We start from the raw sequence: 22,497 nt of genomic DNA on the forward strand, positions 1-22,497 counted from the left end.
TGAAAGTCAGTAGGAACAAGACAGAATACATATGCATGAACAAGAGGGAGGACAGCGGAACGGTGAGGAAGCAAGGAGTAGATTTGATGAAGGTGGATGAGTTTAAATTCTTGGGGTCAACTTTTCAAAATAACGGGGAACGTGGAAGAGAGGTGAAGAAGAGGGTGCAGGCAGGGTGGAGTGGGTGGAGAAGAGTGTCGGGAGTGATTTGTGACAGAAGGGTACCAGCAAGAGTTAAAGGGAAGGTTTACAAGATGGTAGTGAGACGAGCTATGTTATATGGTTTGGAGACAGTGGCACTGACAAAAAGACAGGAGGTGGCCGAGTTGAAGATGCCAAGATTTTCACTTGGAGTGACAAAGAAGGACAGGATTAGGAACGAGTATATTAGAGGGACAGCTCAGATTGGATGGTTTGGAGACAAAGCAAAAGAGGCAAGATTGAGATGATTTGGCCATGTGTGGAGGAGAGATGCTGGGTATATTGGGAGAAGGATGCTGAATGTGGAGCTGCCAGGGAAGAGGAAAAGAGCAAGGCCAAAGGTGATAGAGAACATCTAACTTGCATCTCTGTTGATGGTGTTTCTGTGAAGTCCTACCTGACATGAAACCATGTGGACAATACCAAGTGACAGAATATGAGGGACAGGCTGAGAGAATAGTTGTTGGGATGCAAATAAAATGTATTTTGTCTTACCAGAGATGATTGTATTAGTTTCTGAGAAAAAACAAAATCAAATCTACACAGATGGTACAACTGGATGTGAGAGTAAATGTCACTTTTGTGAGTGAAGGAGTCAGAAGCCGGGCTGAGGAGGCGCGTCACACCTAGAAGTGAAATGGCCAAAGCTCTGCAGAATTTACCCTGATTTGGCCGTCTCGACGCTGAAACATTTGGCCTTCGATTGATAGTGTTGGAAGAGCTCGCCATTAGAGGCTTGGTTCAGATGCTCTGGAGGCAGGACAGACTCTGGTGAGATGTGTGCTGGACCATGGATGATTTATTCAACACTATCAAATGGTGCCTCAGCGAGCCCCGCAGTCTGCTGTCCCCGTTCAGAAGCAGTCCACAACTTTTGAAAGATGATTGCAGAGGTAGGGAAAAACAGCACAACCAATATTTCTCCTTTTTTCACTCAAGAATGCTCTGTAGCCTCCTTCGCTGTCTGTTCTGACACACACACACACACACACACACACACACACACACACACACACACACACAAATACACACACATGTGCACAGAGAGGTTAATCTGGGACAGGTGTGCATGGTTAACCAGATGAGACAGTTCTTATTCTCCTCACCTCCGAAGCATTCGCCCAAACCACGACCCGCCTGCCACACCATCACTTACGTCTCCTCCTTTTCGGTGTATATTGACAGGGGTTGAAAAAAAATAATAACAGAGAATAAATTGGTCTGTGAAGGAGGGATGGAGAAGGCAGAGCAGAGAGGGAGGAGTGTAGTGTAGTGTGAAGACGAGTTCAGGGACGAGTTCTGACTCACTCTCTCTCTCTCTCTCACATCTGTCACCATCTTACGGTGCTGTGATTATGCCACTGTATTGTTTATGGGGGTGGGGGTACCTGCAGTCAGTTGAGACTGAAGAGGTTTCTTAGATGAGTGATGAAACATTCCTCTCTCAGTAAACATGTCCAGGTGTACTGATTCAACTTCCTGTGACTCTCACTACTGTTTCCCACCTTCCCGTGACCCTCATTAGTGTTTCCCACCGTCCTGTGACTCTCACTAGTGTTTCCCACCGTCCTGTGACTCTCACTAATGTTTCCCACCTTCCTGTGACTCTCACTAGTGTTTCCCACCTTCCCGTGACTCTCACTAGTGTTTCCCACCTTCCTGTGACTCTCACTAGTGTTTCCCACCGTCCTGTGACTCTCACTTGTGTTTCCCACCTTCCTGTGACTCTCACTAGTGTTTTCCACCTCCCCGTGACTCTCACTAGTGTTTCCCACCTTCCCGTGACTAGTGTTTCCCACCTTCCTGTGACTCTCACTAGTGTTTCCCACCTTCCCGTGACCCTCATTAGTGTTTCCCACCTTCCCGTGACTCTCACTACTGTTTCCCACCTTCCCGTGACCCTCATTAGTGTTTCCCACCGTCCTGTGACTCTCACTAGTGTTTCCCACCTTCCCGTGACTCTCACTAGTGTTTCCCACCTTCCTGTGACTCTCACTAGTGTTTCCCACCGTCCTGTGACTCTCACTTGTGTTTCCCACCTTCCTGTGACTCTCACTAGTGTTTCCCACCTCCCCGTGACTCTCACTAGTGTTTCCCACCTTCCCGTGACTCTCACTAGTGTTTCCCACCTTCCCGTGACTCTCACTAGTGTTTCCCACCTTCCTGTGACTCTCACTAGTGTTTCCCACCTTCCCGTGACTCTCACTAGTGTTTCCCACCGTCCTGTGACTCTCACTAGTGTTTCCCACCTTCCCGTGACTCTCACTAGCGTTTCCCACCTTCCTGTGACTCTCACTAGTGTTTCCCACCGTCCTGTGACTCTCACTTGTGTTTCCCACCTTCCTGTGACTCTCACTAGTGTTTCCCACCTCCCCGTGACTCTCGCTAGTGTTTCCCACCTTCCCGTGACTAGTGTTTCCCACCTTCCCGTGACTCTCACTAGTGTTTCCCACTTTCCCGTGACTCTCACTAGTGTTTCCCACCTTCCCGTGACTCTCACTAGTGTTTCCCACCTTCCCGTGACTCTCACTAGCGTTTCCCACCTTCCTGTGACTCTCACTAGTGTTTCCCACCGTCCTGTGACTCTCACTTGTGTTTCCCACCTTCCTGTGACTCTCACTAGTGTTTCCCACCTCCCCGTGACTCTCGCTAGTGTTTCCCACCTTCCCGTGACTAGTGTTTCCCACCTTCCCGTGACTCTCACTAGTGTTTCCCACTTTCCCGTGACTCTCACTAGTGTTTCCCACCTTCCCGTGACTCTCACTAGTGTTTCCCACCTTCCCGTGACTCTCACTAGTGTTTCCCACCTTCCCGTGACTCTCACTAGTGTTTCCCACCTTCCCGTGACCCTCACTAGTGTTTCCCACCTTCCTGTGACTCTCACTAGTGTTTCCCACCTTCCTGTGACTCTCACTAGTGTTTCCCACCTTCCCGTGACTCTCACTAGTGTTTCCCACCTTCCCGTGATTCTCACTAGTGTTTCCCACCTTCCCGTGACTCTCCCTAGTGTTTCCCACCTTCCCGTGACTCTCGCTAGTGTTTCCCACCTTCCCGTGACTCTCGCTACTGTTTCCCACCTTCCCGTGACTCTCGCTAGTGTTTCCCACCTTCCCGTGACTCTCGCTAGTGTTTCCCACCTTCCCGTGACTCTCACTAGTGTTTCCCACCTTCCCGTGACTCTCACTAGTGTTTCCCACCTTCCCGTGACTCTCACTAGTGTTTCCCACCTTCCCGTGATTCTCGCTAGTGTTTCCCACCTTCCCGTGACTCTCGCTAGTGTTTCCCACCTTCCCGTGACTCTCGCTAGTGTTTCCCACCTTCCCGTGACTCTCGCTAGTGTTTCCCACCTTCCCGTGACTCTCACTAGTGTTTCCCACCTTCCCGTGACTCTCACTAGTATTTCCCACCTTCCCGTGACTCTCACTAGTGTTTCCCCCCTTCCCGTGACTCTCACTAGTGTTTCCCACCTTCCCGTGACTCTCACTAGTGTTTCCCACCTTTCCGTGACTCTCACTAGTGTTTCCCACCTTCCTGTGACTCTCACTAGTGTTTCCCACCTTCCCGTGACTCTCGCTAGTGTTTCCCATCTTTGAATGAACTTAAAGTAAATAATTGAATGTTGAGAAAATGCCAATTAAGGTGTGTTTCCATCAGATCTGTTAATGTGAACAAAGCCCTAAATGTAGTGTTTGTCCTTCATCATATGGCCGTACTTCATCACCTGTGAGAAAGACCAGTTAAGGTTAAGAAGCAGTTGGTCACGTGATTAAATTCTATTCACATTTCTTTCTTTTTTTATTCGGCAAGTGTGTTTCTATTGTAATTTATTGGGTTATTATACAAATTTTCCCTGCCTCAAGCAAGTGTAGAAACATTTATGTAAATTTTCGGGGTTTAATTCCATATTTGCGGTTTCCATCAAATTTTTTCTCATTAAAATGACAAAATTTGCATAAAAGGAGTTGCACTGCAAACGGAGTTACTTTCTCACGCATGCACATGCACGCACATATCTGCCCCTGTAAGCTTTTCTCCCCTCTCCTCTCCTTTCATTTTCCTTCAGTTTATGTATGTTTGCTGGTCCTCCCCTCTCGCTTCCCTCGTTCTTTCCCTTTTTAATCTCCTCGTTCCTGTTACTTCCATTCCAGTTCTACTCTTTAGCCCCGGGGATAAACATGGCCTCTGCCGTCCACCTCACATCAATTTATAGCTCTCTCACCTGTGCCCTCCCGGACCTGTGTGCTCCTTACAAGTTTTCTTCTCTGTCCTCCATCCCCCCTGGCTTTGCTTCTCTTCTCTCTCTTTCCCTTTTCCCTCCCAGCGAGATGAGATGAGTTGAACCGAGCACTGAAACATCCGCCGTGTATGTTCCACTGATGTTGATGGTTTATCTGGTTATGAACCAGATACTACTACTACTACTACCACTACTACCTTTGGCTGCTCATCCGTTTCCATCTCTTCCTGTCCTCTACATCTTCCTCCGTCAAACCAGCCACCTGCATGTCCTCCCTCACCACATCCATAAACCTCCTCTTTGGCCTTCCTCTTCTCCTCTTCCCTGGCAGCTCCATATTCAGCATCCTTCTCCCAATATACCCAGCATCTCTCCTCCACACATGTCCAAGCCATCTCAATCTTGCCTCTCCTGATTTGTCTCCAAACCGTCCAACCTGAGCGGTCCCTCTAACATACTCGTTCCTAATCCTGTCCTTCTTCGTCACTCCCAATGCCCTTCTGCTTCACTTCCAACACAATGGTTATAAACCAGATAAATAGTGATAAATACGGTTGCGAAACCAACAAAGTCTTGCCCTCAACCTCAGAATCAGAATCACTTTGTCATTTCATTTCATGCACTCGTGCACATGAAACAAAACGAAATATTGTTTCCCCCCCAGTCCACAACAGTGCAACACAAAGACAAAAACACATATCCAAAAACTACAAGAACACATATCTAAACTAAACCAAAAAATAACGCACTGTCCAAGAGAGAGCGAACACCAGCCAGGATGACTGCCGGTCAGCATGGGCTAGCTAGCAGCTAGCTTAGCCTGCCCCGCTTCCTGATTCAGACCCGATGTTTTACTTTTTTAGTTTGTCGAAAGAGTGATAGCTTTTATAGATATTGTCAAGGCTCGGCGTTTTCGGTTTTTACCGATTTCCACCGAAAAATACCCAGTTTCTGAAACAGCTTTTCACCCGGATTTTATGTTTCCACGGATCCAAAAGTTGCTCCTGTTCGTGTGAGGTTATGTAACGGTGCCCTCTTGTGGCGAAATTCGGCATGCTGGATGGCTTTGAAAACTAAAAACCGGAAACGCTGAGCCTTGGATATTGTGTAGTGTAGAGAAGTTCGACTAGAACAGAATAACGCCTATTCCAGGAAAGAGGGGGGGGGGGGTTCCTGTCAGATAGAGGAGAGAGAGAGAGACAGAGAGAGAGAGGGAGAGACAGAGAGAGAGAGAGAGAGAGAGCGAGAGGGAGAGAGAGAGATATCAAGTGACAGGCTATTAACTTTTGAACTCATTCCCACACTTTTTATTATCCCCCCCCCCCTCCTTTTCTTCCCAATTGTACCCAGCCAATCACCCCACTCTTCCGAGCCGTCCCGGTCGCTGCTCCACCTCCTCTGCCGATCCGGGGGGGAGGGGAGGGCTGCAGACTACCACATGCCTCCTCCCATACAGGTGGAGTCGCCAGCCGCTTCTTTTCACCTGACAGTGAGGAGTTTCACCAGGGGGACGTAGCACATGGGAGGATCACGCTATTCCCCCCAGTTCCCCCTGCCCTCTGAACAGGCATCCCGACCGACCAGAGGAGGCGCTAGTGCAGCGACCACGTCCGGTTTCCCACCCGCAGACACGGCCAATTGTGTCTACGGACGCCCGACCAAGCCGGAGGTAACACGGGGATTCGAACCGGCGATCCCCGCGTTGGTAGGCAACGGAATAGACCGCCACGCTACCCGGGCGCCCCTCATTCCCACCCTTTCACCTGAGTATTGATTCAGTAATTCACCTGTCATGAATGCATGAGATACAGTAGAGGTAAAGCAAGACTAAGGTGTGTGTGTGTGTCTGTGTGTGTGTGGGCTCCCATGTTGGTAGTCAGACAGTTGGTTGACTCTTCCGGCCTGTCGCTGCTCCGTCTCCGTGGGAGCCGGTTGGCGTGTGCGCTTGGCACATGCATTTGCACGGGAGCGTGTTGTGTGTTTGTTTAGGCGAGCGAAGTTGTGAACACCAGCCGTCGGACCGGGCACGAACGGTAGATTTACAATGCCGCCTCTTGTTTCCTCTCTCGCTCTGGCCCATTTGCATGAATGAGTTGTCCAACAGGGTGTGTTGTGGTGCGTGAGGGCCGGAGGCGGCGTGTGTGACAAAACGGAGCGGCGTCGGGCGGGGCCAATTGATTTCTCCTCTGCTGCCATCCGTCGTTGGAAACCGGGGTTAACTATCTGGGCAGCCTGGGAGCAGCTCAGATCGATGCCGCTTTTTACAAGTACAGGCTGTCACCAGGCTGTCACCTTCAGGAACGAAAGCATTTCCACACCCACGCACACACACACACACACACACACACACAAACACACACACGAACACACACACCAGTATACACATACGGGGGCTCAGTCAGACCCGCTGATAATTCCTCTTGCTTGGAACTAGCCAACCGTGGCCCAAGGATTTCAATACATAGACGTGGTTGTCTAGATACATGCACATACACACACTGGATCACAAAAAGGTGCACGCACACACACACACACGCACACACAAACACACACACACAGAAAGGCATCAGCAAACAGTGCGCTCTACCTGTGAGAGGTTAGCTAAGGTTGTGCTGTCACTATTAAATACTGCTGACAGGGGCGCACACACACACACACACACACACACACACACACACACACAACACACTGTGTGGAAATTAATGATGGTGTCTGCACCAGCAGAGCAGAGGGAGTGAAGGCCTTTAAAAGCCGCAGCATTAATCCTCTGACCGGAGCGTTAATGAATAGAGCCGGCCAACCCCGTGCCAGAAAACCTCTTCACCGCCACATTAACAAACCCGCTGCCGGGCCGCCTGTCCAGGCCACCGCCTCCTCGCCCCTGCGTGCGCGTTCGCCTCCCTGCAGGACTGCGTGTCCGCTTTGTCGATTTGCGTATCGGCCGCTGGATGGTGTCGCTCCGCAGCGCCCCCCGGCCTTTCCCCCCGGCCCCACGCGGGGTATTTCCTGCGGTTCATTCGCACGCTCGTCTGCGAAGATGAGCGCCGGCGTGTTTGTAGGCGCTGGGGACTTGCGGAAAAGACCTTCGTGTCGTGTTCAGACTGAATGCCGGCTGTGCCCCGACGACCGAGCGCGGTAGCGGGCTGCTTCGATAAATCCCATGGTGCATTGCTCGAGGCGATGGTGAGCGGCAGCTTGGGATGCTACATAATCCGGAGCGGTGTACAGCTAACGGAACAGGCAGCTCCAGTGTCACCACTGATGTCACATCTATGGTGTAAATGTGATGATGATGATGATGATGTGATGATGATGAAATCTGCAACTTGGCTTGCCATCCTGTCTCCACACACACAGACGGACTGCTATCTTTGTGAGGACCCCTCACTGACTGCATTCACTTCCTAGCCCTCAATGCGAACCTTAACCATCAGAGCTACGTGCTAACTTTAACCAGATGCTAATTCTGATTTTAAACCAAAATCCTGATTCCAAAATAAGACCCTTGAAGAAGTGAGGACTGGCCAAAATGTCCTCACTGTGCAAAAATCTCTTCACTGCGACGGTGAAACATTCCAGATTGGGTGGCGTCCGGGTAGCGTAGTGGCCTACCAACACGGGGATCGGCGGTTCGAATCCCTGTGTTGCCTCTGGCTTCGTCGGGCGTCCCTACAGACCCAGTTGGCCGTGTCTGTGGTTGGGAAGCTGGATGTGGGTGTGTGTCCTGGTCGCTGCACTAGCGCCTCCACTGGTTGGCCGGGGCACCTGTTCGGGGGGGGGGAGGGCTGGGGGGTGATAGCATCATGATCCTCCTCCCACACGCTACATCCCCCTAGTGAAACTCCCCACTGTCAGGTGAAAAGAAGCGGCTGGCGACTCCACATGTATGGGAGGAGGCGTGTGGTAGTCTGCAGCCCCTCCCCGGATCGGCAGAGGGGGGTGGAGCAGCGCCCGGGACGGCTCGGACGAGTGGGGTAATTGGTCGGATACAACTGGAGAGTAAAAGGGAGAAAAATCCCATAGCAAAAAAATTCAAATTGGTCCCCACATAGATAGAAGCACAAGAACACACACACAGAGGCTGAACTTGGCTGTCGGATGTCTGTGTTGAAGCCGACGTTAAGATGGGAGCTTAGTGCAACAGACGGTGTCGGCTTCAGAGGAGACAAGAAGTCCCGCTGACACGGCGAGCGAGGAGGAGGAGGAGAGGCGTAAAGAGAGGCAGGCAAGCGCCCATCAGTGGCGTAACAAGAGACACATGCTGGACGAGATGAAACGCCTCAGATCGTTTTCAGCCTGTGTTGTGTTAAATACGTGTGTAGCTTCTACGGCCAGTCTTTACCTGTGCGTGCAGCCCCGCTGTGCTGAAGTGTTTAAAAATGTTGTCCAACTGGGCTCGTTTAAGGGTACTTATGTAAAGTCGCACACGTACACACACTTTGCACAACTGCTGTACACCGTGAATCACAGCTGCATCGGCACTTTCGCACAGTGTGCGACTGTCATTTACTGTTGCTTGCTGGTTGTCCATGGTGCCCGATGATGACCATCTTCTTCTATCTGTGGGTCCTTTGAGGACTCGGATAGCAGAAGATACCTGCAGCAGAGATGGTTTTTAAAGTGGCATGGGGGGTGCGCTTCTCCCAACACCACATGACTTGATTGTAGAGGAGATGGATCCGATGGCAAGGAGGATCCCTAGACGACCGGCACCTCCACACAACTGCAGGGGGCTGCCGGAAATCCGGTTTTTCGGAAACCGCCTCGAAGCGTGCCGCCACAGCTTGCTTTTCTGTTGGGGTGAGCTCCCTTAGCCTTATGTCTCCCCAGACTCACCCACAAGGCAGCGGGGCAGTGGTTGATAGGTGCCAGGGCGTGTCCACCAGGGTGGGCCTGCACACCATATCTCTGGGGCCCACTGCTGCTCCGAGATCCCCTGCCAAGTTAGCCTGGGGCCGCAAGACCCCAGTTACCACGTGTGGCCACGAGGAGGCCTGGCAGGAGTCTTGGTGAAGGAGAGGCTATGTACTGGCAAGGGAAGGCTTACACGCTAGCATGCTTCCCTATTCGCCACAGAGGCTAGCCAGCGGCAGCAAGCTAAGGGCAGGAAGGACACAAGCGGGTTGGAAGAACACATGCACCTTCCCTCCAACTACACACTGCTGCACTAGACGCATCACAACACCCTGTGTGTATGTACACACACACACACACATTTACTGTTAGCGCCTTGCTCAATGGCACGTTGTTAAGAAAGGGGGGAGTTCTCTTTGTGCAAACCCTCTAGCCAGTCTTCCTCTTCTGGCCATAACCGTGTTTCAAGACAATCTGACCGGAGGGCCGAAAAGTATAGAAACCCGTCTTCCCTCTCTTTCACATACTCGGTTCGTTAGCTTACGAGCATGCGGCCCTTTGGCGTTGCACCGCCGGCACTTGAGACGCCGCACACGCCTCGAGGTTCGGTTAACGTAACGATCTGTCCGGTCGTGTCCAGCTGTACCACAAACCCCATTTGAATTGCCCGTAGATATCCTTGTGTTGCGCTGCAGTTCCTGATGCACAAAAGTTGTCGCCTCATCCGAGTCAGTGTGTTTTCCTCCGGAGGCCCAGCTCACGGCAGCGTGCCTTCACAGTCCAGATGCTTGTGATGATATGATGATGATGATACGATGATTCTGGGCTGAAATCACGAGGATTTGCTTATTGCTAAATCTGATTGCAAAGTATAATTTGATCAGGTCGTCCACTGCAGGCGTAACACACAGCAAGCCGCAGCCTCCGCGGTGTGGCGAGGAGGATCCGACCTTGAAAAGTGAAGCGATGTGGTTCCTTGACAAAAAAATAAGTTTTTTTTCCTCGTGAACCTTAATCTCAGGGAATACCCGAGGTTGTTGTTTCCCCCTTATGAATTTACGACTTTAATTCTGAGTTTTTTCTTGGAACATCACCCCCCCCCCCCCCCCTGTATTTTTTTCTTTTCTTTTCCTCATCATCAGCCGCTTCTCCGGGGTCGGGTCACGGGGGCAGCAAGCTAAGTAGGGCACTCCAGACGTCCCTCTCCCCAGCAACGGCCTCCAGCTCCTCCTGGGGGGATCCCAAGGCCTTCCCAGGCCAGGTTGGACATGTAGTCCCTCCAGCGAGTTCTGGGTCTACCTCGGGGTCTCCTCCCAGTTGGGCGTGCCCGGATAACCTCCAAAGGAAGGCGCCCAGGAGGCATCCTAATCAGATGCCCGAATCACCCCAACCACGTTATTATGGATCCCACTGCTTTTCTGGGCACTCTGCCTCTGATTGGCCAGTACTCATTGCCTCCGTTGGTTGGGTTGGTTAGGGTTAGGGTTAGGGCAGAGTTAGGTTTAACGTTAGCTAATCAGAGGCAGAGTAGGGGTGGGTCTTGCTGGAATCCTAGCGCCTGGATGCTCACAGGGCGTGTCTTGCCCAGAAAAGCAGTGGGATCCATAATAACGCACCCCAACCGGCTCCTTTCGCCACGAAGGAGCAGCGGCTCTACTCCGAGCTCCCTCCAGATGTCCGAGCTCCTCACCTTATTTCTAAGGCCGAGCCCAGACATCCTACGGAGGAAACTCATTTCAGCCGCTTTATTTTTTTTGTGACCTTGAATGAAGATGTGTAAAAAAAGAATCAGTGTGGTTCTGCGTATTGATAAAGACACAGGGTGCACAGCCACTTGCTTAATGCAAATGGAGCAGTGCAACTAAATAGTTAATATCTCCTGGTCAAGGCTCAGCGTTTTCGGTTTTTACCGATTTTCAGCGAAAAATATCCAGATTTTTTTAAAAGGAGCAGATCGGTTTAAACTGGTTTTCACCCGGATTTTATGTTTCGGCGGATCCAAAAGTTGTTCCTGTTCGTGTGAGGTTACGTAACAGTGCCCTCTTGTGGCGAAATTCGGCATGCTGGATGGCTTTGAAAAATAGAAACCGAAAACACTGAGCCTTGCTCATAGCGCATACGAAACAAAGGTTTTTCAAAGGAATCTGAATCGTCTCTCGGCCTAGAGATCACGTCCTTGTACCATCGTCATCGACGCCGTGCTCGGTCTACTTTCAGCTCAGTCGCTGTGATACGTAAATTAGGACTGCCCACAGTCCGCTCATTACCACCTATATGTTATGAAGCACATTCAGAGTGGCTGGTGCGGCTTGCAGTCTCTTGAAATTCATGCTTAATTGGAGGAGCTTTGAATGACTGGAAGTGGCTCGGGACTCGGGAGCGGCCGTAGTTTTCCCCAGGCTTCGGTTGGTGGTACCACTCCTTTTATTCCTCAATTTGCGGTTGCAGCATCGGCTCCAAACTCATACTTCTAATTGCATGTAGGATTAAAAGGGGTGGTCAATCATTGACGGTGACAGCTAAGTGACCCATAATTCTCCAGTTTGAACAGGGGGCCACTAATGGTGGCCAATGAAATGTCTCTGGAGGGCAGAGGTCACCATCACCCCCCCCCCGACTCAAACTGCTTCCCTTAGCATTGGGTAACTGCCGTCACAAATAATAGTAGTTAGACTCTGCATGACCTTACCTAGCGATACAGGGTAAGACGTGGAGAAGCTTCGCTCTGTTGAAGTTCTCTTATTAGTAATACATCCAGAGATGGTGTCAAGTCGACACAAACGCTCAAAAAAGTCTGTGTGACAGTAACAGAGAAGCCTCCGCACTCGTTCTTTAGAGGGGCTCAACACTTAAACCTGTTTTTTTTTTCTCCCCAATTTTACTTGGCCAGTTACCCCACTCTTCCGAGCCGTCCCGGTCGCTGCTCCACCCCCTCTTCCGATCCGGGGAGGGCTGCAGACTACCACGTGCCTCCTCCTCCGATACATGTGGAGTCTCCAGCCGCTTCTTTTCCCCTGACAGTGAGGAGTTTCACCAGGGGGACGTAGCATGTGGGAGGGTCACGCTATTCTACCCTCTGAGCAAGCGCCCCGACCAACCAGAGGAGGCACCAGTGCAGTGACCAGGACACATACCCACATCCAGCTTCTCGCCCGCAGACATGGCCAATTGTGTCTGTAGCAACGCCCGACCAAGCCGGCGGTACCACGGGGATTCGAACCGGGATCCCCGTGTTGGTAGGCAACGGAATAGACCGCTGCGCTACCTGGACGCCTGACATTAAACGTGGTTTTTGAGCTGTATACTGAATGATTCAACTGTACAGTGATGAAACACATCAAGGCCGGTTTCGATACCGATATTTCTTACCAAATTTATGAAACCGGCATTTCATGGGTTGAAAATGGCTCAGCATGCCCTCTACTGCTTTAAATCAGCCCTGAACCTTGCAAGGCCAGTGAAATGTCTGGTCATCGTAGAGTCGACCAGTTGGGACTTACCCAATCCGCGTCGGGTCGCCTTTGCAGGCCGGTGTCTTGACACCGTGCCAGAAGGCGGGCCGGGGGAGGCGACCACGGCGGTGTGCGGCAGCGACTCCGGACATGTGCCAGGCCCTTCTCGCGGATCTCCTCAGCTACTCCTGCCTCACACTTCTACGCCCCCTTGTCCAGGTCTGACCTAGGCTCAGACCTGGAGGAGAAGTTACACTTTAAGTTCTTCTCTTCGGTCACGTTTGTTCACACACACTTGTCCCCCCCCCCCCCAATACACGGCAGTTACACACACCCGAAAACGACCTGTGTGGTCGTGCAAACAGAGATGTGGCAAATAGCTAGATGAATTATTGATCTGGATGAGGATGGAGGCACAAAAACACATCCGACACAATCTCCTGTATCATCCTCTCTCTCTCTCTCTCTCCCATTCTGCCCTTCTTTTATATCCTCCTTCCTTTCTCCCAGTCCTGGCTTGTTCCCAGGTTTTACTCATATCCATGTTCTGTCTCACCCTCGCCCGTCTGTCTGCTCATTTTGTTCAACGTCGAGCTTTCGTGCAGTCGTCCTCTTGTTGAAAGACCTTCATCCATGTCCGAGGGCTTTTCCCCAAAGCAAGCTTCCTGTGTGTATTTTGCTGTCACATAGTCAGGTAGATTAGTTGGCGTTGTGTTCACACACACACACATGTGCCACCATGTCAGGGCTGCCAGTAATTCTCCTTAAAGTTGGAGGTAACACAGGGTGGGGAAATAAAGCTCATTACACAAATGTGGCAAAAAGGGAGAGAGACTTTGGAGAGCCTCGTGTGTCAGTCCAGCCCGGTCAAATGAGAATAAAAAGAACTGACGTTAAGCCGGTCCCACACTACTCCATCAGCCCCCCACCATCTCCAACAAAGACCACCCACTGAAAACACTGATGTTATAATGAAGGCATCTAAAACTTAATGAACGCCCTGCCTTTGCTCAGTCTGTCTCTCTTTCGTCCTCTATTAGTCAGTTTTCTTCTTATTCTTTCTCTGATTTCTTTCATCTCCGCCTCCGTCTTCTCTCCGTCCTCTCTCTCTCTCTCTCTCTCTCTCTCTCTCTCTCTCTCTCTCTCTCTGTCTCCATCCATCCGTCCATTATGCGAACCGCTTATCCTGCTCTCAGGGTCGCTGGAGCCTATCCCAGCAGTCATTGGGCGGCAGGTGTGGAGACACCCTGGACAGGCTGCCAGGCCATCACCCAGGGCCGACACACACACACACACACTCACTCAAACCTAGGGGCAATTTAGTGCATCCGATTCACCTGCCCTACATGTCTTTGGACTGTGGGAGGAAACCAGAGCACCTGGAGGAAACCCACACAGACACAGGGAGAACATGCAAACTCCACACAGAGGACGACCCCAAAGGTTGGACAACCCCGGGGCTCGAACCCAGGACCTTCTTGCTGTGAGGCGACCGCACTAACCACTGCGCCACCGTGCCGCCCATAAAGAGAGGCAGAGGCAGAGTCTCTGCCTCTCTTTATCGCCTCTCTCCATCTCTTATTTATCTCAGCATGTGACCACACATACAGCAGAATACAAGCAGCCATGAGACTTAGTTGAATTAGTTGGAAGGTAAAACTATGGTGTGTGTGTGTGTGTGTGTGTGTGTGTGTGTGTGTGTGTGTGTGTGTGTGTGTCTTACAGAAAGTTTGACCGAGTTTGTATTTACGCCCCCTTGCCTTTTGAGCTCTGCTCTGATTTCCGGATGTCTCAAGTCAGTGGTGCCTCAGCCACTTCATCCCTGTCCAGCTCCATCACAGGAAAACATCATGCCTCACACACCACTTCTCCGACTCGATCGCTGTGCACGTGAGCCCACATGTGCGGATTTGGATATTTGGCTTGTGTGTTCAAATGTGTGTGCGAGTGTCCGGAGAGAAGTGCGTGTGTGTGGCTGGCGTGTGAGTCACAAGAGGGTTACCCTCAGCTGAGAACCAGGTTCAGAGCTGGGCTCTTTGATCCATGCTGCCAGGGCAGGCCGGTGGTAATTGCAAGCCTCATGCTGACTCCCTGTCAGAGTCACAGGGCTGCTCTTTGAAAGGGGCGAAATGATTCTGGCAATGTCCGGCTCCACATGATGAAAGCTATAATCGTGATTGAATCATGTTCAATCATTATTCCTAATTACGATGAGATTTGTCAGTGAAAAATGCCCTTCAGTGTACCAACTGACTCGAAGGGGAAACCTTTGATATGTTGGGGACTTTGTCGCTGGAGGTCTTGATAGTCACTTCTTTAGTCAGGCGGCTGGTTTAAAACAGCATAAGATAGTCTAGTGACGGGTGTCCGGGTAGCATAGTGGTCTATTCTGTTGCCTACCAACATGGGGACCGCCGGTTCGAATCCCCGTGTTACGTCCAGCTTGGTTGGGCATCCCTACAGATACAATTGGCTGAGCCTGCGGGTGGGAAGCCGGCGGTGGTTATGTGCCCTGGTCATTGCACTAGCGCCTCCTCTGGTCGGTCGGTCAGGGCGCCTGTTCGGGGGGAGGGGGAACTGGGGGGAATAGCGTGATCCTCCCACGCACTATGGCCCCCTGGTGAAACTCCTCACTGTCTGGTGAAAAGAAGCGGCTGGCGACTCCACGTGTATCGGAGGAGGCATGTGGTGGATCGGCAGAGTGGGTGGAGCAGCGACCAGGACAGCTCGGAAGAGTGGAGTAATTTGCCAAAATTCTATTGGGTAGAAAAAGCGGGGGGGGGCAGGGGGGTCTAGCAACTATGAAATTGACAGTCATGAATTATTTAACCAGCTTCTGTGGGGAAAATAGCTGGAAAAGTTCTTGAGGAACTTCCAAAGTGGAACCGGGGTATCGCATATCGAGAGCTGACAATTGTTCCACTATTCTTGATGTCAACATTTTGAGAACGACTATTCATCACCGAGCTCCACGTTTACAGCCTACTTAAGCAGCGGTTTTAGCTATTTACTCATTTGCCAAGCTGAAATCTAAAGTGAAAAATGGGCTTCGACAGACTAAACGGCTTAATAGAAGGGATGGTCACAAGCTGGGGAACGCAAATGTCGTACTAAACCTGTCTTGAGACACCAGCAGTAAAAAACCCTACTTCATGTCCATCTTCCGATAGTCGATACAAATTCGTGCCATCGAGACATGATGCAGCGATGTCTTAAATGCAGAAATTTAGCTGCTGGTAGTGTTTAGAGCCAACTTAGAAAGTCATAGGTTGCAAAAATATAATTAAAATGTGACTCAAGGATCGCCAAACCCTGTGGGAGGAACACGTGTTCAGAATCTAAACGGGAACGGTGGTCGTCTAAATCCGGTGTCACTTAAGTCCCACGTCAAAACAGCACGTCACCTTCCATTTCCTCTAGCACAGACCCTTGGATTTGTTGTTAATTGGGAGAGTCCACCCCAAATTCCCTCATGTGCCTCTTGTCATCCCAGCAGTCACTGTCTGTTAGCAGGAACAAGTCTTTCTTGAAGCGGAGGCAGACTCGTCACATAGTTCTTTCAACCTGCACTTCGTTTGTCTTCACAATCGCACAAAGCCGTCCAGAGCGAACGGAAAGTTGTACACTTTCCCTCGGATTCATCTCCTGGGAGAATAAAACGGTCATCCCCGGTAATGCATATGAGTGTTGTAGTTCATTTGCTCGACAACGGTCATTAACTTTTCTCTTCAGGGTCGATTTCCGTTTGATTCATTAACAGGCCCACTTCACAACAGCCGGCTGCTGACGAGTGGGACAACAGACACACATTCTGTCTGTCTGTTGTCGACGCTGGCAGCCATGAGTTTTTCTTTTTGTTGCTCTTCTCAGTTGGGGAGTAACTAAGCCGGTGGACTGACAGTAAAGCAATTATGTCAGATTTGGACCAAAATTTAAATTGATGTTTTCCAACATCACTTATTACTTAAATCATCATGTGTTTTGTACTGTTTACTAAGAAACAAGTAGAAAAGGTCAGAGCTGGCTCTCCGCATAGGCCGACAAGGCCCAGGCCTAGGGCCCAAATTTCCGAGGGGGACCCAAAATTATGGGGGAAGGGGGGAAATATATTTAAAAAATAAGTATTATTTTATTAGTAGCATTTTTTTTAACATATCAACAATTCCTATGACACTTACACGCCAAATTAATATATTGCATTTTACTTTTCATGTTGTTGGGGGGTGGGGGGCCCAAAATGGAGGCGAGGCCTAGGGCCCATTAACGTCATGATCCGGCCCTGGAAAAGGTAGAATTCAGCTTTTCTATTTATCGCTTTAAGAGCGCCCCCTAGTTCAGCTTCTCTCAGGGGAAGTTTTTTTTTTTCCCATCAGAAACGCTCATCAAAATACAGCCAGTCAGGCCCACCTTTACCACCAACTTCTCACGCAAAGGTCAGCTCATGAATATTAATGAGGACTAGACCACCCTCCAACACACATTTCTGTAGACAGCTATGGACACATAAGTATTAAAAAAAAACCCCAATGTTCATTTTCAAATAAAAATGTGGTGCTGAATGTTTTATAATTTTGTGTTTAAGTTTTTCAGATGAGACGTTAAATGTGATAACTGATTTCAGTACGGCTGTAACAAGAGGTTGTAACTGTCATATCTTAGTAAACAGTACAGGGAGGGAAAAATAGGTTGCAAAGTGTCGACTGAAATGTGTTTAAAAGAGACAAATGACTTTTTAGTCTAAGGTTGGAGATGGTGAAATTTTTTGAAAGTTTGTGCAACGTGAAATAACGGTGTTATGCGAGGGTGAGGAATATGACCGGTATTTTAATTAAAATAAAACTAATAGGTCAAATTAAACCCCGAAGCAAAAAAAAAAAAAAAATTACGCTCAACAACAACGGAATTTGATTAAACCAACCAAGAACATTGGGTATAACAAGTTAAAACAGGTAACTGGTGGCAAGTACTTTATTTTTATTGAAAACTTTATTCCTCATTTGCCCCTTTGGCCATTGTCAGTGTCATTAATAAATGAGCCACAACATAGTAGTGGCCTCACATTTTCACAAAAAAATAATAAATCAGATTTCGTCGTAGGCCAACAAATAACACTAACGTTGTGTGGTTGTTTTACAATTTCTCACGTCTGCCTTTTAAACAAACAGGGGGGAAAAAAAGCCGTCAAGTTTCTCTAATCTGTTTATCCTCAGGTGCCCTAGAGGAAAAAGAAAGAGCCTCGTTTTAGCATTAATGAACACTAATTATTACAGATGGACTCCCGAAGGTATCCTTGTAATTAAGAGCCCCCCCCCCTTCCCCCCCTCAAACACAAACACACCCACGGCTTTGCCAGCGGTGCAGGCTCCTAGAGGACTAAACAAATAGGCCCCAGGAGCCGTGTGAAGTGCAGATCCCCTAAGCTTTATTATTAACTTGCAACTTAATCGTCTCACTAATTATCCCCATAGTACCTTACTGGGCCCTCTTTATATAACCGTTTGTTTGTGTGTTTGTTCGTTTATCACTTTTCAGTACATGCACAAACTGTGCTTCTGTTAGGCTGCTCAGTGTGCAACACAATGTCCAGATAAATCCCCGAAACTGGTGTAACGTTACTGGAGAGCCGGGCCAAATACGAGTATTTCCATCCATCCAGCTGTCTGTCTGCATGTTTCTGTCCATTAGTCCCTTCCTCTGTCGACTCCCACTTCGCTGTTGGTACAGACTTTAAATGTATAGTGGATAACACAGTACTGGCCAAATAGGTTTCGTATCCTTCCCCCCACGGCCTCGGTGAGAGGGAAGACGGCAACAACAAAAAAGAAGGAAGACATTCTTTGTAAAAGCTGGGAGATTCCCAGTAAGCACAGGCGCGTTGTGGGAGAGGAGGAAGTAAACCCCTGTCTGTTGGGACGTGAGTGGGGCTGGGTATGGAACCTGAGCTCAGTTCCAGCTGGTCGGGTTCACCTTTGTGCCTTTGAGCCCAGCACGAGCGGTAGTTCCATGGGAAACATGCAGCTCCTGGCACTGCAAGGCGCTGAGCGAGCGTCCACGTATTCATTTCCACGGCACATTTACAAGCCTTGGTGACCTTCACAAGGCCTTCCACACCTCTCGCCCGAGGCTGCTTCACTTTTGTCCATTACCTCTCCATTAGAGGGGAGTGGGGAGACACATGCCGCCCCCGTTGTTGGGATGGACTCGGTGGCAGTATTTCATAGCCCACTTACTGATGTCACTCGGGGGCCATATCACCTGTGTGGCGGTCGTTTAGATATCTTGAAGAAGCACATAAAACGATAAATGAGCATCTGGGTGGCGTAGCGGTCTACTCCGTTGCCTACCAATATGGGGATCGCCGGTTCGAATCCCCGTGTTACCTCCGGCTTGGTCGGGCGTCCCTACAGACACAATTGGCCGTGTCTGCGGGTGGGAAGCCGGATGTGGGTGTGTGTCCTGATCGCTGCACTAGCGCCTCCTCTGGTCAATAGGGGCACCTGTCCGGGGGGGGGGGGATAGCATGATCCTCCCATGTGCTACATCCCCCTGGTGAAACTCCTCACTGTCAGGTGAAAAGAAGCGGCTGGCGACTCCACATGTATGGGAGGAGGCGTGTGGTAGTCTGCAGCCCTCCCCCCGGATCGACAGAGGGGGTGGAGCAGCGACCGGGACGGCTCGGAAGAGTGGGGTAATTGGCCGGGCACAATCGGGGAGAAAAAAGCTAAATCAAAAATACAAGAATGTATTTCAGCACAACAATTATGAGAGAGCGAGTGCCGCTACACAAACATGGGGTAGTTTCTCTGTACCTGTGTGGCCCCTCCCTGATTACATGGCTAGCCTTAACCTTACCTTAACTCTGATCCTAATCCTGAGTCTAATGCTAAAACCAAATCCTACCCCTAAAATAGCCCTTTGAAGAAGGGAGGACCAGCCCAAATGTCCTCCGTTTGCAAAAATGTCCTCAACTCTTACGGTTAGAGACTCAAATGCAGCTGAACGCTCTCTCTCTCCCTCTCTCTCTCTCTCTCTCTCTCTCTCTCTCTCTCCCTCTCCCTCTCTCTCTCTCTCTCTCTCTCCCTCTCTCTCTCTCTCTCTCCCTCTCTCTCTCACTCTCTCTCTCTCTCTCTCTCTCTCTCTCTCTCTCTCTCTCTCTCTCTCTCTCTCTCTCTCCTACAGGAAGCCTGGCCGCAGATTTAACAGTTTGAATAAAACTCTTTCCGCTCTCTAATCTGTATGTATCCCCCCCCCCCCCAACATGCCCTCATCCCTCTTCTTCCCTCTCTACCTCCACCATCATCCCCCTCTCCTCTGTATATTGTTGATAATCATAACGATAGTGTTGGATCACGTTTTCACCGACCTTGAACTAATGCGTTTTAGTTTATCTTCCAGATGGGGCTGTGAGTGACATACGTGTGTGTGTCTGTGTGTGTGTGTGTGTGTGATGTGAGCAAAGCGGAGTCGAGGTCACCTGTTCCGCTCTCGTTTTGGTGCGCCGTCTGATTTCCAACGGAGACTTTGTTTCATTAATCCGGCCAAGGAAATGTATTTGTGGGAGTTATCACGCCCCAGGCGGCGCCTCCCCTGGCACGGCTCCTCGTGGAGGCCGCTAGAAAGAACTCCAGGGTGCTCGTTTTCGGCCCAACCAGTGCCGAGCCTCCTGATTGAAATGTACAGTTTGTAAGTTTCTCTGTGTGTGTGTGTGTGTGTGTGTATGAGGGATGGTGGTTCTGAAATGATGTGAACTCTAAGACACTTTAATGTCTCACTTAAATGCCTTCCGAGAGAGGTTTCTCTCCATGAGGTAAGACGTGACACCTTCTAGACTGACATGCCTCAACCGCCATTTTGTTTTTGTTGTGTCCGGCCTCTTGCATATCTGCCCGTTTGTCTCATTTTCAGTGACGCCGTTTTGGTTTTTCTTTCTGCGCATGCGTCATGTCCTCCGTCTTGTGACTTGTGTATGATTTTGTGATGCACAATGTGCCCCTGAAGGAGGTTCACTACTCTGCCACCTGGCTGCCATGTGTGTGTTTTTGTTTTTTTTTCTTCTCCGCATCCAGTTGAAATCCCGTTAAACCGTACTGTGGTGATGCAACGCCGCGTGATGTTGTGCAACGCTGCAGCGACATGAAATGATGGAAAGTGTGTACGTGGTGTTGTGCACTCTGTCCCCGTCACACACGTGTTTACATTTTGTGGCGCTGCAGCCTTGCTCCAACTCGTGCTTGCACTCCATTAATGCCGATGACCCTGATCTTCATATTCAACCTCGCTAATTTCATTTTGTTGCTCCGTTTCCCCCCTTTTGCCTCACCTCCGTGTCCCCTCCTTCTCTCTGTCCTCCCCTCCTTCCCCAGTCGATCAGAGTATGTTTGAGAACTCGGTGGCACAGCAGCAGAGTCCCCAGAGCTCCAGGCCAGCCCAGCATTTAGCTCGCCGCTCCCCAGCATCAGCCAACCCCAGCTCGGCCGCCGCCTCCTTCGACAGCCCCTCCTCCGGAGGGCAGCAGAGGCTGAAAAACGCCATCAACCTGGGCAAAGCTGTGGGGGCAAAGGTCGGCACAACACAACCAGTAACACGTCATACAATTCTGCCGAGCCTAAATCCTGTATTCTTAACACGTCTGCTATAAGATAGGACTAGGCAAATAATTCACCATTGCCATATCGGGGGACATACAGTTTTATTGTCTAGGTTGATGATAATGAGAATCTACTACCTAAAATACTAAACTAGTGTTGGTTTGATGTACTTTACATTACCCAACAGTTCAATGTGATGAACTTCAGTTGGATTCGTCAGTATTTTTGTATACAGTATTTAAGCAGATATCGTGATATATATATATATATATATATATATATATATATATATATATATATAGGTGGCATGGTGGCACAGTGGTTAGCGCGGTCGCCTCACAGCAAGAAGGTCTTGGGTTCGAGCCCCGGGTAGTCCAACCTTGGTGGGTCACCCTGGGTCGTTCTCTGCGTGGGTTTCCTCCGGGGGCTCCGGTTTCCTCCCACAGACCAAAGACATGTAGGTCAGGTGAATTGGCCGTACTACATTGTCCCTAGGTATGAATGTTTGTGTGTCAGTGTCGGCCCGTCCAGGGTGTCTCCCCGCCTGCCGCCCAGTGACTGCTGGAATAGGCTCCAGCATCCCTGTGGCCCTGAGAGCAGGATAAGCGGTTCAGCTAATGGATGGCTGCATATATAAAATCCAGTGAGTCAAGTAAATTCTTTGAGACAGTACAAGCCTGTTTCATGCCATAAGCAATCATCAGCTGTCATATATATATATATATATATATATATATATATATATTGTTCTGGGTAGATGAAGCTCGTTAGCCTGTCGGGCAGTTCACCTAGAAGGAAAACTCTGATTTAAAACCTCCGCTGCCTTGCGGGTATACTCTTATACGGGAAAGGCTTCGGGAAGAAAACCTGAGGAAAAATCTGCATCCGTCTCCATTGCCAGTCATCTCGCTAGTCTTGCCACAGGTAGTAGGTGGTCTCAGGCGAGAGAGTGGGATTGATGATGCGCAACTCTTCCTCACCTTAATCGTCGTGCAAGTCATCAGTCATCCGTTACAGAATGACTAGATGGTCCTCGTCACTGTGACATGAATAACTATACTATATATATATATATAGTATAAAATTCCCTTTGATTATAAAATATCACACTAGCACTTATACATACATATAACCAGGAACAATTTGTCATTCCATCTTTTGCACT

General features: G+C 49.8%; 1 protein-coding gene across 2 annotated transcripts in view; it reads left to right on the top strand.

The window, feature by feature from the left end:
* Window positions 1-22,497, top strand: part of LOC130110130 (carboxyl-terminal PDZ ligand of neuronal nitric oxide synthase protein-like) — a 422,458-nt gene that overhangs the window by 390,503 nt on the left and 9,458 nt on the right. For both annotated transcript variants that reach the window (XM_056277124.1, XM_056277125.1), the window contains exon 11: window positions 21,108-21,304. In XM_056277124.1, coding sequence (XP_056133099.1) covers window positions 21,108-21,304 — 197 coding nt within the window. The remainder of the gene's footprint in view (window positions 1-21,107; window positions 21,305-22,497) is intronic.

Source organism: Lampris incognitus, chromosome 3 (genome assembly GCF_029633865.1).
Source record: "Lampris incognitus isolate fLamInc1 chromosome 3, fLamInc1.hap2, whole genome shotgun sequence".
NCBI lineage: Eukaryota > Metazoa > Chordata > Actinopteri > Lampriformes > Lampridae > Lampris > Lampris incognitus.